The 13262-nt window shown below is 51.4% G+C and overlaps 1 protein-coding gene across 1 annotated transcript; it reads left to right on the top strand.

Moving 5' to 3' along the window:
- Positions 1–4174: 4174 nt before the first annotated feature.
- NOTUM (notum, palmitoleoyl-protein carboxylesterase) lies at positions 4175–11801 on the top strand. The gene is made up of 11 exons (XM_086473749.1): positions 4175–4695; positions 5082–5134; positions 5330–5425; positions 6544–6604; positions 7490–7548; positions 8976–9078; positions 9862–10053; positions 10377–10477; positions 10577–10724; positions 11337–11384; positions 11495–11801. Exons 1-11 carry the CDS (start codon positions 4175–4177, stop codon positions 11799–11801), a joined length of 1689 nt encoding a protein of 562 aa, XP_086329875.1.
- Positions 11802–13262: the final 1461 nt, after the last annotated feature.

Genomic DNA, 13262 nt, shown 5'->3' with positions numbered 1-13262 from the left:
CAGTGATTATTCAGCTGCTGAGGTGGTGCAGCCATTCAATTTTAAAAGACACATTTTGGGTTTCACGGAGCCCAAAAATCTGGTCTTGCTACTGGATGGGGGTAGCTCCTATCTGATGTCTGAAGCAGGCAGCTGTTTCCTATTTTGCATTTGAAAGTGACACATCCCTTAAAGAAATGTTGCTCCTGTTAAAAAGACACCGATGTAATTCGAGCTGAACATTTCCAAGTTGCAGAATTAGAAAGATGAATCTAGTTTTTAATGGCATGTCATAATCAGAAAGTTGCATGGAGGTTAAGGTCACATTTCATACCCAGAGCCACTTCTAATCTCAAATATTTATCTGAAATTAGAAGCATCAGGAGAGAAAGAAGGGAGAGTTAACTACAACCTGGAGTTCATTAAAGTGCTACAAAGAAAGAGGAACTCATTAGGGAATAGCCGAAAACACCCTTAACAAGTCAGATTTCTGCCACTGTCAGGATCAAGAGACGCCTGCAAATCTGTCAGGTGAGTCTCAGCAAAACAACATCCACCACGCTAAAAGCTTTTCAGAACTTGCATTTCATTAGCAATTACAGTGAACAAACTGTAGAATGACCTTTCCCTAAGATCACCTTTTAGGCAGCTCGTGCTTTGCATGAGATACGTATGCCAGCATCCCACGTTTGCAGTCTGTCACACACCCACACAGAGAATGCTGCATACATTTGCTTCTCAGTAAAGCATGGAAGCCCACCCCCTTTTTCTTTTTTTCTTTCAAATGGATAGGAAATTAACTGTGAACATCTAGAAATACGCTTCACTTCCAAAACATGATACAGAACAGTAGTTAGTTATCACAGTAATGATGATTCTGAAAAGGATTTCTTTCTGTCTCTACCAACAGTACATGCTGCTGATCATGCAGAGTCCTGGGGACGTTCAAGAAGGTGGTTCCTACCAGAGCATCACCCAGCACATTATGTTTGTATGAAGGGTATAAATGAACTCTGTTGCCCTGTCAGAGTTCCTTTACCCCCACCCACCGCTGATGTTAGAAGAGGTGGCGGAAGTGTGAGTATGTGAAAGTCAGAATTTATCTGTTGGTGAGTGGTCTTCTATGGGTGGTATTCTTACACCACGGACACTTTTGAGCCACACAAGACCCAAGAAACAAGCCAGGGAACAGAGCTGGCTATGAAGGGGAAACATACCTGTGGCACAAGTCCTTGCCCAGAACTCCAGGAGTAATCCTCTTGGTTTCTGATAGCGAAACATCAAAAGGGCAAGTCCTGGAGCTGCCTTGGTCCTGGCAGAGTACCAGGGAATTTCAGAACTGCCTTGTTTGCTGTTGTATAGCATAGTCCGATATACTTCAGCAAACAGAACTACATTAGGACATACTGAAACATATTATGCAGGATATTTCATATTGAAAGGTATTAAATGAAAACAGCATCTCCCTTAACATTATTTCAAATCATTAAAAATCTCTTGCTGGCCTCCTACATGCCTTACTCCTACCAACAAAGATGTCCAATCTTCAGTCCCTGCAGCAGGACTTTCACAGCTTTCTCTGAGCTTCTTTCTGTTCTGAGACCAATCTATTCCATGTAGGGTGGCTCTTATCAAAAGATTAAAACTTAGTGAACCTCTCATGCTGAAGGACAGTATTACAAAGTTCTCTAAAATCTGTGTGCACTTTGATGTTCTCCCAAGTTCAGCATGTCAAAGAGTTGAACTGTACCAGATTTAAAGGTCTAGAAGTGAGAAAGCAGCCTGTCATGCCATAACCTCACACAGCCTTACGCTCTTAACAGCCCCCTTGTCCCTTCATGACAGAGGCAGCAGGAACATTTTACTGGGCTTTGGAAGGATGACAAGTAACAGTGCTCTGAAAGAAACCCTCCAGAGGTACCTGAACCAGGAGAAGTAAGAAAGCTGGAGGGGGCTCAGTAAAGCCAAGACAGGCAAAATTTAAATTTCTTTGCTTCACCTCTTTGGAGATAGGCCCAGAGATCTGCAACTTTAACATGCATTCCTCTTTGCCCTAAGGTTTTTCATATGTCACATTCAGTCATCCCTTAATGCACCAGCTGGCACAACACGTTACAGAGTCCAGTACCTCCAGACTTCCCCAAAGAGAAGGAGCATGAAAACCAGGGAGAACACAAGCCTATCAGTGAGACAAACAGCAGCCTTTTCTTTAAAGAAGGATGGAGTTCGGCAATCTCATCCATCCTGTTTTCTTGCTGCAGCTAGTGGAATATGAGGTCCTGGAGTTGTTTATGCCAACTGGTCCAGTGATCCTGAAGCACTCTTCAGGACTTACCGATCCATCTGTTCAGATGTTGCACAAACTAACCAGTTTCTACCTGCACCCCTGCTCAGGCAGCTGGACAGGCTCTCTAACTTGCTGTACCTAGTCCTAGTGATCAATTCCTCATACCCGTCATGGCCAGCAAGGAAGGGATGTTAAGGCCAGTGTAGAAAAAAATATGATGATGCAGAATTGTGTTGGGACCAAAAATATATCAGGGGTGAATGTAGTGCATGTGTGGAGGGGTATGTTCAATTTAGTGGCTTTTCCTGGATTAAAGATACTGTTGGTACTATCGACACTTACGTAAAAGAAAAATTTGGAGGTAAAAATCTCACTGAGGACAGAGGTAAGACCAAGACTTCGTAACTGAAAGATTAAAAACCAAAAAAACCCACCAACACGGCAAGCAAATTGTAAAACCATGCTATGCACATAGGAAATTCAGAGTTGGGGATACACTTAGAAAGTCCAAACATGCCAAGGTAAAAAATGTAGCTGCTGCAGCTGGATAGCCTTAACTCTTGCTCTACAAAAAGCCTCTCCACTCACTATTTTAAGGTTATACTATTTTCACCTTTTCTGATCCCAGATAGATTGTATTTCCCGGTAAAGACAGAGTGTTTCCCTGCTCTGGAGGGCTGTCGAGGGGCATGAGCTATCTGTTTTGGTATCGAAATGAAGATGGAATTACTCAAAGTGCAGCATTTTCTCTGGCTTTCCCCTTTTTAATACCGAGGTCTGTGACAAGGACAGCATTTCTGTGATACTCCTCGCTCTCATAGATGACGGGCACGCTGGTAAATGGGACTTGACACGGCGGCTTCTCCAGGGTTCTTCTTGCCCTCGCTGGAAATGTCCCAGCCCCGGGGAACAGCCGGGGAGAGCTGCTGCCGGGCAGACCCCGTGAGCTGCCGAAGCCAAGTACCCCCGCGGCGCGGAGGCTCCGGCCCGTCCGCCCGCCCGCCGCGGAGAGCCGCGCCCGGGAGCCGGGGGCTGCGGGGGACCGAGGGTCCGCCGCTGCGGACACGGACCGAGCTAGGGGCCGCGGCCGACGCCTCTGGCCCGCAGCGCCTCCGGCCCCGCCCGGCCGCCCGCGGGCTTCCCCTCGCTGCGGCAAAGCCCTCTCGCAGGTCCCCCGAACGCGGCCGGGGTCGCCGCGGCCCGTCTTGCGGCACGCCAGCAGCATCACCCGGCCGGCAGCGACGCGCTGCCCGCCCCGTTCACCGGGCACCCACGCGGACCGCACACCGATGGCGGGGGCCAAATGGCCGCCTCCCGGCTTTCCGCTGCTCCCTGCGGGCCGGGGGCGGGCCGGAGCCGTCGCGGCGGGGCACCCCCCCCCCCCCCCCGCCACCGCTCGAGGCCGCCGAGGAGGAGCGGGGGCGGAATCCCGCGGGGTGGGGCGGGCAGCGCCGCCCACGCGGAGCCGGGGAGGAGCCGCCGTCGGGGCCGCGGGGGTGGGGAAGCGGGGGGGTGGCGCGGGCCGGGGGCGCCACCGCGGGGGCTGCCACGTGCGGGCCCGCGCGGCCCGACACCCCTCCACCCCCTGCCTCGGGCGGCCCCGGTGCCGGCGAGAGGCCGCCCCGCGCCCCCGCCGCCCTGCGGGCGAAGCTGGCGGGCGCCGCCGGCCGCGGCCCCGGCGCCGGCAGGGGCGGTGATGGCGGCGCCGGCGGCGGGGGGCGCGGGGCGCGCCCCGACGGAGCGTCCCGCCGTGCCGGTGTGGCGCGGCGCAGACCCCCCGCTCCCTCCGCCTCGCTCCGAGGGGGCGGAGGGCAGGGCAGGGCGGGGGCTGGCCGGCTGCTGCCCCACGCGGCGCCCGGGCTGGCGGCGCCCCCGGCGCGCTCCCCGCGCACTCCGTGCCCCTCTGTCATGCTCGCCGCCTGGGAGCGGGCGGCGGGCTCCTGCGCCGGCAGCCGCGCCGCCGAGCCCGCGCCGCCGGCGCTGTCCCCGCCGCCCTCGCCGCCTGCCGCCGACCCCCGTCCCCGCGGGCGGCGCGGCGGGGCGCGGCGGAGCGCGGGCGGCGCTGCCCACTGCCGGGGGCTGGCTGCCGCCGCGCCGTGCGGCGGGTGGCGGCGGGCGGCGATGGGCACGGCGGCCGTGCACCTCCTGCTGCTGCTGGGGCTGCTGCACGCCGGGCCCGGCGGCGAGGGCAGGAAGGGCTGGCGGCGGCGGGGCCCGGCGGCCCGAGAGCGCGGCGAGGCGGCGGCGGCGTCCGAGAGCTTCCCGCTGGACTTCACCGCCGTGGAGGGCAACATGGACAGCTTCATGGCGCAGGTCAAGAGCCTGGCGCAGTCGCTGTACCCCTGCTCGGCCCAGGCGCTGCCGCACGACCTGCGCCTGCACCTCCTGCACAACGCCTCGGTCACCTGCAACGACGGCAGCCCGGCCGGGTGAGTCCCCGCGCCGCGCCGCGCCCCGCCGGCCCGCCCCGGGACTGCCCCACGCCGCCCGCCGGCGCCTCGCCGCGGCCCCCGGCGCTCCCCGCCGCCCCGGCCCCGGCCCCGGCCGCCGCGCGCTCCCCGAGCTCCGGCCCCGAGGGCTGTGGCGCCACCGCGCGGCGGCGCGCGGCGCGGCGGCGACAGGTGCAGCGAGCGCCTCCCGGGCGGCGGCGGCGGCGCTTGTCTTGGCGGGCGCGAGCGCCGCCGCCCGTTCCGCCGCCGCCGCCGCCCCTGCGCTCTGCCCAAACCCCCGGCGCCCCGGCCCGCCGGGATCAAAGCGCTGCGGTCGGGCCCGGCTCCCGCTTAGGCCGCGCCGCCTCCTGTTTGTTTGTCCGCAGCTACTACCTCAAGGAGTCCAAGGGCAGCCGGCGGTGGCTGCTCTTCCTGGAAGGTGAGCGCCGGCGCCTCGGCCCCCCCGCGCCGGGCGGGGGCCGGGAGGGGGGGCGCGGCCCGCCTCTGCCCCCGGCCACCCTCCTTCGGCCCTCCCCGCTCCGCTCCCGCTGCCCCCTCCAGCGGCCCCGCGGGCCCGGCTGCCGGCGGGCGGGGGGGGCGGCGGGGCGGCTGACCGCTCTCTCCCCCTCACCAGGAGGGTGGTACTGCTTCAACAGGGAGAACTGCGACACCCGCTACGACACCATGCGGAGGCTCATGAGCTCCAGGGAGTGGCCCGCGACCCGCGTGGGTGAGTGTCCCCTCCGCCCTGTGGGGACAGCCCCCGGCCGCGTGGACCGGCCCTCGGCACCTTCGCAGGCCTGCGTCGCTGCCGTGCGACGGCTCCGCTCGGCGCTTTGCGGCGTCGTGGGCACGGACGGGCTCTCCTGCGGGAGGGCACCCGGAGAAGCATGCTCCCCTCTCCCCGAACCGACTCCCCAAGCAAATCACAAAAGCACAGATGTCCCTGTGCATTCGGATGTGCAGGTCACTGGTGGACAGACCGGTGTTTTGAACTCTGTACACAATGCTTTCTCCATTTTAGATGTGTGGGTGTACTCACAAACCTGCCAGGATTTTCAGAATAGTGCTTTAAGTTTTTGGTGATTTTTTAGAGAGTTTGCATTTCTCTTAATCCTGTCAGAAGAACTGTTCTTGGGCCTCTTTGCCAGTTTGTCAGGACAGATGCGCTTTCTTGCACACTGCACTGGAGGGACGTGTGCGTCTGTCGTAGGACTGGCCCTACGATGTGCATACGGAGAAATCAGATTAACTGTCAGGGCTTTTACCTGGAGCTGTGTGATTCCACCTTTTCCCCATTTTCAATTGCGTAGAGTCACATAAGTGGTTCTCTGCGTGAAAGTGTGTGTTTGGTGCATACGTAAAGTATTTGTAGTGTCTGCATGAGGTGGGATTAGCCCCCCGGATACACATGCTCTGGACCACAGGGCTCTTGAGTCAGCACAGAAACGCTGAGCTTCTCTCTTCATTCACGCTGCTTTTGCTCTGGCTTTCTGAATACCTAAACCTCTGTCACCCGCACAGACCTTATAATTGCATATATTGGAGTTGACCTGCTAGGATTTGTTTTTTTGGGGAAGTGCTTCATTTTAAGTATGTGTCACAGGCTCTTTTCTGTGCTACAACAGGCTTCTAGACAGGCTTCGTCTCTAGCTTGAATCAAGTTCTGAAAGTCACATCTGCCTAAGGGCAAATTTAGAAATGTTCCTTCCATTTCCCTTACCGATGTTTTTCACCATGGGTGTTTGTTTTTTGTGTGGTCAGAGATCCTGCTCGAGACCCATACTGCTTCTCTGAAGTCATAGATTGTCATCTGTATGTGTCTTGTTTCTTTGTGCCCATCTGCAGGAACTGGGATCCTGTCATCACAGCCAGAAGAAAATCCCCACTGGTGGAATGCAAACATGGTGTAAGGAGGGACAACGAAGGGAAATAGGTTTATACTTAAACATCTCCTGCCTTTTAGGCTAGCAAGAATGCTACAAAGACAGATTAAGACTAACACTTGTGAGAGGAAATTGTATGTTTCCTCATTTGTTCTAGCGCAGCACTCTAACAAATAGCGCTGGCAAGGTCTGGAGAAACTTGGGTCTGGTCTCCTTGGAGCTGTGTGGTGATCTAATGAAGAAAAACTGGGGATAGCTTGGAGAGCCGTCTCATGTAACCAAAGTGGCAAATACTGTTGTGAGTGATGGGCTGATAGTACGTTACGCATTTGCCAATTTGGGAGGAATGTGGAGCAGCTCTTCTAGTTCAAAGAAGAGAAACGAGAGACAAGTTTATATATGCATCTATATAGGAGGGAAAAACAGAAGAGAGGGATGTTAATTTGCATTCTGCAAGCCGGAGACAAAAATGGAAAGATAACTTCACTCCTGCAAAAACCTCCAGTGGCTGCAGTCAGCATTTACACTGCATTGACAAGGTCTTCTCATTTTCCATGTGAAAAACTGAAGCACAGATTTGCCCTGTGGCAGGCCATCCGCCGTATCATTGGGACAGCTAAGAGCAAAATCTTGGCTTCTCATTCTATCCCCTGAGCTCAGTGCTTCAATTAGATTGATAAAGGACATGTTATTTATTGATTTAACTCAGTTAACCACCAGTGTTCAGGAGAAAATTCAGGACAGTTGTAATTGTCACTTGGTGTGCGAGGAGGTAAGTTGTCCAACCGGACAAGAAACTCCCCTTTTCCCCTCCCCAGGGCCTAGTTTTCTTCCAGCTACTTGACCCCATCCTCACCCCTCCTTGCATGTCAAAGGAACATCAGTACTCACACAGCTCTCTCTTACAGATTCATCCCGTATTGCTCAAGTGATGTTTGGAGTGGTGCCTCTTCCAAGTCTGAGAAAAGTGAGTGTTGCTGATGGGCTGTTGCTGCCCCAGACATCACACATTAAAGGATATGGCCAGACTTCTGTGAAATTGCGTGAATGAAGAACAGGCTTGCTCTTGCTGAAGGGCAGGAAAGAATATCAACCCACTTCCAGATAAAACATCCTGATCTCTTTAGCGCAGGCTGTTTTGACATAGTTCAGAGCCACTGCTTGCAGAGATGTTACACTGATGCAGTAGGCAAGGGTTAGAGGAACAAAATTCCTTTTAGATGAATCTCCAGGTTCCAGCACACAGCAAATTAAATAGTGTAGCTGAGGAACCATGGTTTGTTGCATGCGACTTTGACTTTGCTGATCTGAGAGTCAAGTGCAGTAAATTTCATTTCACATTTCTGTCATGAGGATATTTGTCCTCTGAAAGGAGCCGGCATGTGTCAGGCTAAAGCTGTCTGCAGGTTTCTTTGGGAAATGAAGAATAGTTCATCCTAATGCATGCATTGCCATTTTGATGATGATGGAACTCTGGGAGTCTGCTTAAAGGAGTCCTCTTCCAGATTAAGCTGGATTTCATGGGAATGAATTGTTCTACGTCATGTACTTCCAGTTTATGCAGGATTGGTGTCTGGGTGCAGTAGTTGTGCACCCAGGGTCTCAGTTCTCATCTTGTTTGTTCATGAAGAGTTGTCTTTGACTTGAGTGGAACTGTTGATACACGCTGCTGTGAACAAAAGAATTTAGTCTAAGATGCTGTGTGATGTGGCACCGAAAAGGGAGAAGGTTAATGCTTTTCTTTAAGTTGATCTGTGAGTTATGTCCTTAAACCAGACATTGTGTCATTCGATGTCTCTTTTTTCCTAACTCTTACATTGAGAAACTGACCAGTCGTGGATACCACAGATACACTTTTTGTCACAGTAGTCACTTCATCCTAGCTGCTTGTGACGGTTCCTGTCCAGCAGTTACACTTCAGCAAACATGGCTACCTTTTGGTGGTGCCAAGGAAGCAGCAGTCTGTGTAGGTGCAACATCTTGTGTGAGATTGCTTGTTTGAATTGGCTTTATGAATTGGGAATAAAGGGATGCAGTAATTTGGAACTGAGATTTCAGGTGGTGGGGAGGTGTGCGTATTCCTCACGTATAAAGACAGGTCGTGGCACCCGACGCCTTGTTTTCCTTCTCTAAGTTCACCAGTTCTTAAGCACTGGTGTAGGAAGGTGTGCTGGTGTTGTGTACTCTGTTCACTCTCTATTCGCTTGCTTTCAGGGAAGCGGGTTTTGCACAGGGGGGAGTATCTCGTTAGATGTGCTTGATACAGGTGGAGAAAATGGGCCTGGTTTTAGGTTCATAACCCCTTCATAAGGTTCTTAAGCATTTGTGGAGAGGAAGCAAAAGTCTTAGCGTCGACAGGAAACAGTTTTGTTGACACCGAGCTGTCTCTTCCAGATGAATATGCCTTCATGGGAGCACTAATCATTCAGGAGGTTATAAAGGAGCTGGTGGGAAAAGGCCTCAGCACTGCAAAGGTGTTGCTGCTAGCAGGGAGCAGGTAGGTACCTATAAGATTTCCTGTGGTGAACACAGGAGATTTCCACAGCAGGAGACTGTTAGGGTAGAGGTCTCAGCAGCTCTTGAAAAATTTCTTCTAGGAGCACAGTAACACTAAGACAGCAAATGGTGTATGTCTTCCCAGTTTTCTCCTTGAAGTGGTACAACAGGAGATGATATAATATCATTTCCTCAGCTTTTGGTCCGGGTATGCTTATGAGAAAATAACAATAAGGTAAAAGCTTTGCAAGAGGGAGGAAGTGTGTTGGTTCTCCCCTGCGTCAAGAATACTGGCTCCTGTTGGCCCGCACCGTGAGACATGCCTCTCGTGAATAGATTCGGGACATGGGGATTAAAAAACCAGACTTGCCTGACGCAGGTGCTCTGAATCACGCGAAGTTGTGCAAAGCTGTGGTGCGCTCGGCATATGTTATGCAGGGGTGGGCTATAGAAGTTGCAAAGGGTAAATTTGTGTCACTTCAGAGTTTCAGTTTTGGAGCAGGCCAGCCCCTCGAAGGACAGAAAGCAGGTAGATCTCCCAGAAGAAAGAATAAGAACGGGATTTGGTTTCTGAGGTATCACATTGTTACTCAGCACCGGCTTTGTTTTCGAGTGTTTTGCAAAGCAGGGAAATAACTTGGTGACTACCATGGTCGTAGTGGATTGTCCCATGGATAGGGGAGGTTGTTGATAGCGTGTCACTGCTATGAGAGGGTATGTGTGCTAGCCAGCCATGTAATAGCTGTGTGTGCTTCATGACTGAAGTATAACATTGCTGTTGCAGTGCTGGAGGGACTGGAGTGCTCCTGAATGTGGATCGAGTGGCAGAGCAGCTGGAGGAGATGGGTTATCAAGGGATTCAGGTTCGAGGTTTGGCAGACTCTGGATGGTTCCTGGATAATAAACAGTATCGCAGAACGGACTGTATTGATACCATAACATGTGCTCCAACAGAAGCCATCAGAAGGGGAATAAGGTACAGTCAGATGCTCTACAGTACGCTTTTGTAAGAGGTTGGAGTGTGGAGATGTCCTCCTTCTCTGTCTTCCTTCATTTTGGTACTTGAAGAGTAGGTTTTTCCATTATTTTATTGGAAAAGACAATAATTTAAAATCTAGACATGCAAAAGAATATGTGCAAATGTAGATGCCCTAAAACGTGTTGATGGGACAATGTAGCCAAGAAAGAACTCTGGTGTCAATAAGCTGGAACTATAATCAAAACAGAAATAGACTGAGATACGTAAAGGCCGTTCAGATTGCAATGTGCCTTTCATTCTGTTGTTGCTTTGTCTTCTAGGTATTGGAATGGTATTGTTCCTGAACGCTGTAAGCTGCAGTTTAAAGAGGGAGAGGAATGGAATTGCTTTTTCGGATATAAGATTTACCCCACACTTCGATGTAAGTATCAGAGGAGAGCTATAAAATGGACTCTAGGGTTTCCTCTCTATCCACAGCTAACTTAGAGCAACCCCTTTTCTGAATTTTTTGTGGTCCTAGGTCCAGTCTTTGTTGTCCAGTGGCTCTTCGATGAGGCCCAGCTTACTGTAGACAACGTACACCTCACTGGCCAGCCTGTTCAGGAAGGGCAGTGGCTCTACATCCAGAATCTGGGTAGGGAGCTGAGAAACACCTTGAAGGATGTGACGTAAGTATTTAATTGAGGAAAACCTGGCATATTTATTTCTAAGACACATTCTTATCCAGTATCCTAGCAGCGTTTCTCAGATCTCTGCAGAAAGTGTGCCGTAAATTTGGTAACTATTAGTTCATCCACATCGAGAATCCTGCCTTCTTCATTTCTAGATAAGTGCAAAGTAATTTCCAGCTTTGCAATTGTCAGTTGTCCTTTGTTATCAACAGGAATGTGGGTTTTTTCCTTCCTACCTCCAAGGTGAGGTCAGAGATTCCTTGCCATTAAGCTCACAGGGATGTTTTGAAAAGTGCTGATCATAAAACATCCAGAGGGTTGATGAGACAGCAGAGAAGGAACCGTTAATGTGCCTTACTTGCTTCATATGAGAGCAGGTATTCAGGAGTCTCTTGTTGCAAATATGCACTGTTAGGCAGGACAGAACCCCTTTTCTTCTGGATACTTTCCAGTCCAGTCCAGGTTTTGTATCATGATAGTCACTGCTGTTTCTAAAAACCTTGCCAGGGGCAGCAAAAATTCCACCCTCTACCTAGTCCGGAAGGTTCTCTTTAGCAGGAGTTACTTTGTCCTTCCGAGTCCTGATCCATGTTTCCTTTTTTCCTTTAGCGCCAGCTTTGCTCCTGCCTGTTTGTCTCATGAAATCATTACACGCAAGTGAGTGCTTTTGCAGATTCTGTGAAGGGTCAACAGGGCAACGGTAAGGGAATTATCCAGGTCTGGCAGCCCGACCCCTCTGATACAGTCTGTACGGTTTGTCGTTTCAGTCACTGGACAGACATCCAGGTGAAGGGGACATCGTTACCCCGTGCCCTGCACTGCTGGGATCGGAGCCTACATGAGAGCAACAAAAATGGGAAGGCCCCTCTGAAAGGCTGCCCAATTCATCTGATTGACAGCTGTCCATGGCCTCACTGCAACCCCTCGTGCCCCACTATCAGGGACCAGTTCACAGGGCAGGAGATGAATGTGATCCAGTTCCTCATGCACATGGGTTTTGATGTTCAGAAAATGGCACAGCAACAGGGCCTGGAGCCCAGTAAACTTCTGGGGATGCTCAGCAGTGGTAACTAGGAAGGGAGCATCAGAGGGGCAGAGAGATTAGATCAGGAGGAGACTAAGCCCTTCTCCCACACTTTCTGATCCTTACGTTCATGCAGGCAGATGCACGCTCACACCCATGCATGCGCAAACCTGTGCACGCCCACGTGCTCCCGCACTCTTGCACGCTTAGAATGTGTCAAGAGAAAAAAAAAAAAAAGGCAATTTCTTGCTTACACTATTTGACTGGAACTCGTTACCTCCAAACTCCAGGGCTCGGTTTTGGCCGTTCACATCATCTTCCCGTGTCACACAAGGCAATCTGATACAGGGAGTAGCAAAGCCGTAAACAGCAGCAATGAGAACCTTCCCCAGATTGAGGACTTCTTCCCTTGCCATGAATTCTACATGATAGACTTGATACAAGTGGTGAAAAAAGCAAGCACTGGATTTCTTTTGTCCAACTAGAAGTGAAGGAATGACTACATGACTTCCTGGAGGTCAGCATCTCATGATGAGTCATAACATACAAACCCAGGACACATGCTAGGGATGGACACTCTTGTATTCAATTTACTTACATATTATTTTATAAAATGACTTTTTTATCACCTTTTTTTAAACTAAGCAAGAAATAGAAATGATATTGTTTTGTAACATATTTTTTTTAAATAACGAAGAAACCTCTTGCTACTTTGGCAATGTGGACATATTTATTTTAATATGTAAAACGCTATTTATAAGGGCTGACCAGAGAACCATACATATGTCTTTGTAAAGTTGTATATGCTGCTCGTTTGGATGGGTTATCGTTACGATCACTTGTGCCTGGGAGAGGGCTGAGGGTGGTACTGACATTCTGTATTAATTAGACTTCCGTCTTCCCCTTGCTGTATGCTCTGTCATTGTTTCTCTGATGAAGGGGTTGTAACATGAGGTCCAAGTACAGAGATTTTCACCCAGCGTCTGATGTTTGCATACTTGCACAGTGTATTCAGCTTGACCAATTTGCCAGGTATTCCAGGGCACTGCATTTTAAGATGCAGGGAGATCTGGTTTTGCAGCAAAAGCCTCTGTTCTAGTGAGAGAAATGTTTGATCAGACCGTCTGGCCTCTCTTAAAATGGGGAGCATTTGGAACATAAAAGGCAGTGAATGCAAGGCAAGCACCAACATATTTCTGTTCTTCTAGTCATTTGTGAACACACCCACCTTGGAGCATGGAGAATCCCCTTTCATGGTAAAGGGAGGAGAGCAAGGGAGGGATCCGGAATGTGTGGCTGAAGCTGGAGAGAGCAGGAGACCATTCCTTGTGGGGGAAAGCGCACCGGCAGCTGCAGAAAAGCTTTGTACTGAGCGTACTGCAGCTGGTGTAGACAAACCTGCCCAAGGAGCATAATTCACATCCATTCTGCAGAAGTTTGTGATGCCGACTTTGCATTCGGTTGCACTTGTGTAGGTGGTTACACAATGTGTAGGCCACAGAAAACTGGGG

This window comes from Leptosomus discolor, chromosome 15 (genome assembly GCF_034619465.1).
Source record: "Leptosomus discolor isolate bLepDis1 chromosome 15, bLepDis1.hap2, whole genome shotgun sequence".
Taxonomy (NCBI): domain Eukaryota; kingdom Metazoa; phylum Chordata; class Aves; order Leptosomiformes; family Leptosomidae; genus Leptosomus; species Leptosomus discolor.
The sequence above is the reverse complement of the archived record's forward strand: the minus strand, read 5'-3'. Positions and strand labels throughout refer to the sequence as shown.

What these genes read in the sequence shown, in the direction of transcription:
- NOTUM (XM_086473749.1), top strand. Translation starts at nt 4,175, where the DNA reads ATGCTCGCCGCCTGGGAGCGGGCGGCGGGCTCCTGCGCCGGCAGCCGC. An exon ending in GTGGCTGCTCTTCCTGGAAG is followed by an intron (nt 5,135 to 5,329) that starts GTGAGCGCCGGC and finishes CCCCCTCACCAG; the next exon opens with GAGGGTGGTACTGCTTCAAC. An exon ending in GATTTACCCCACACTTCGAT is followed by an intron (nt 10,478 to 10,576) that starts GTAAGTATCAGA and finishes TTGTGGTCCTAG; the next exon opens with GTCCAGTCTTTGTTGTCCAG.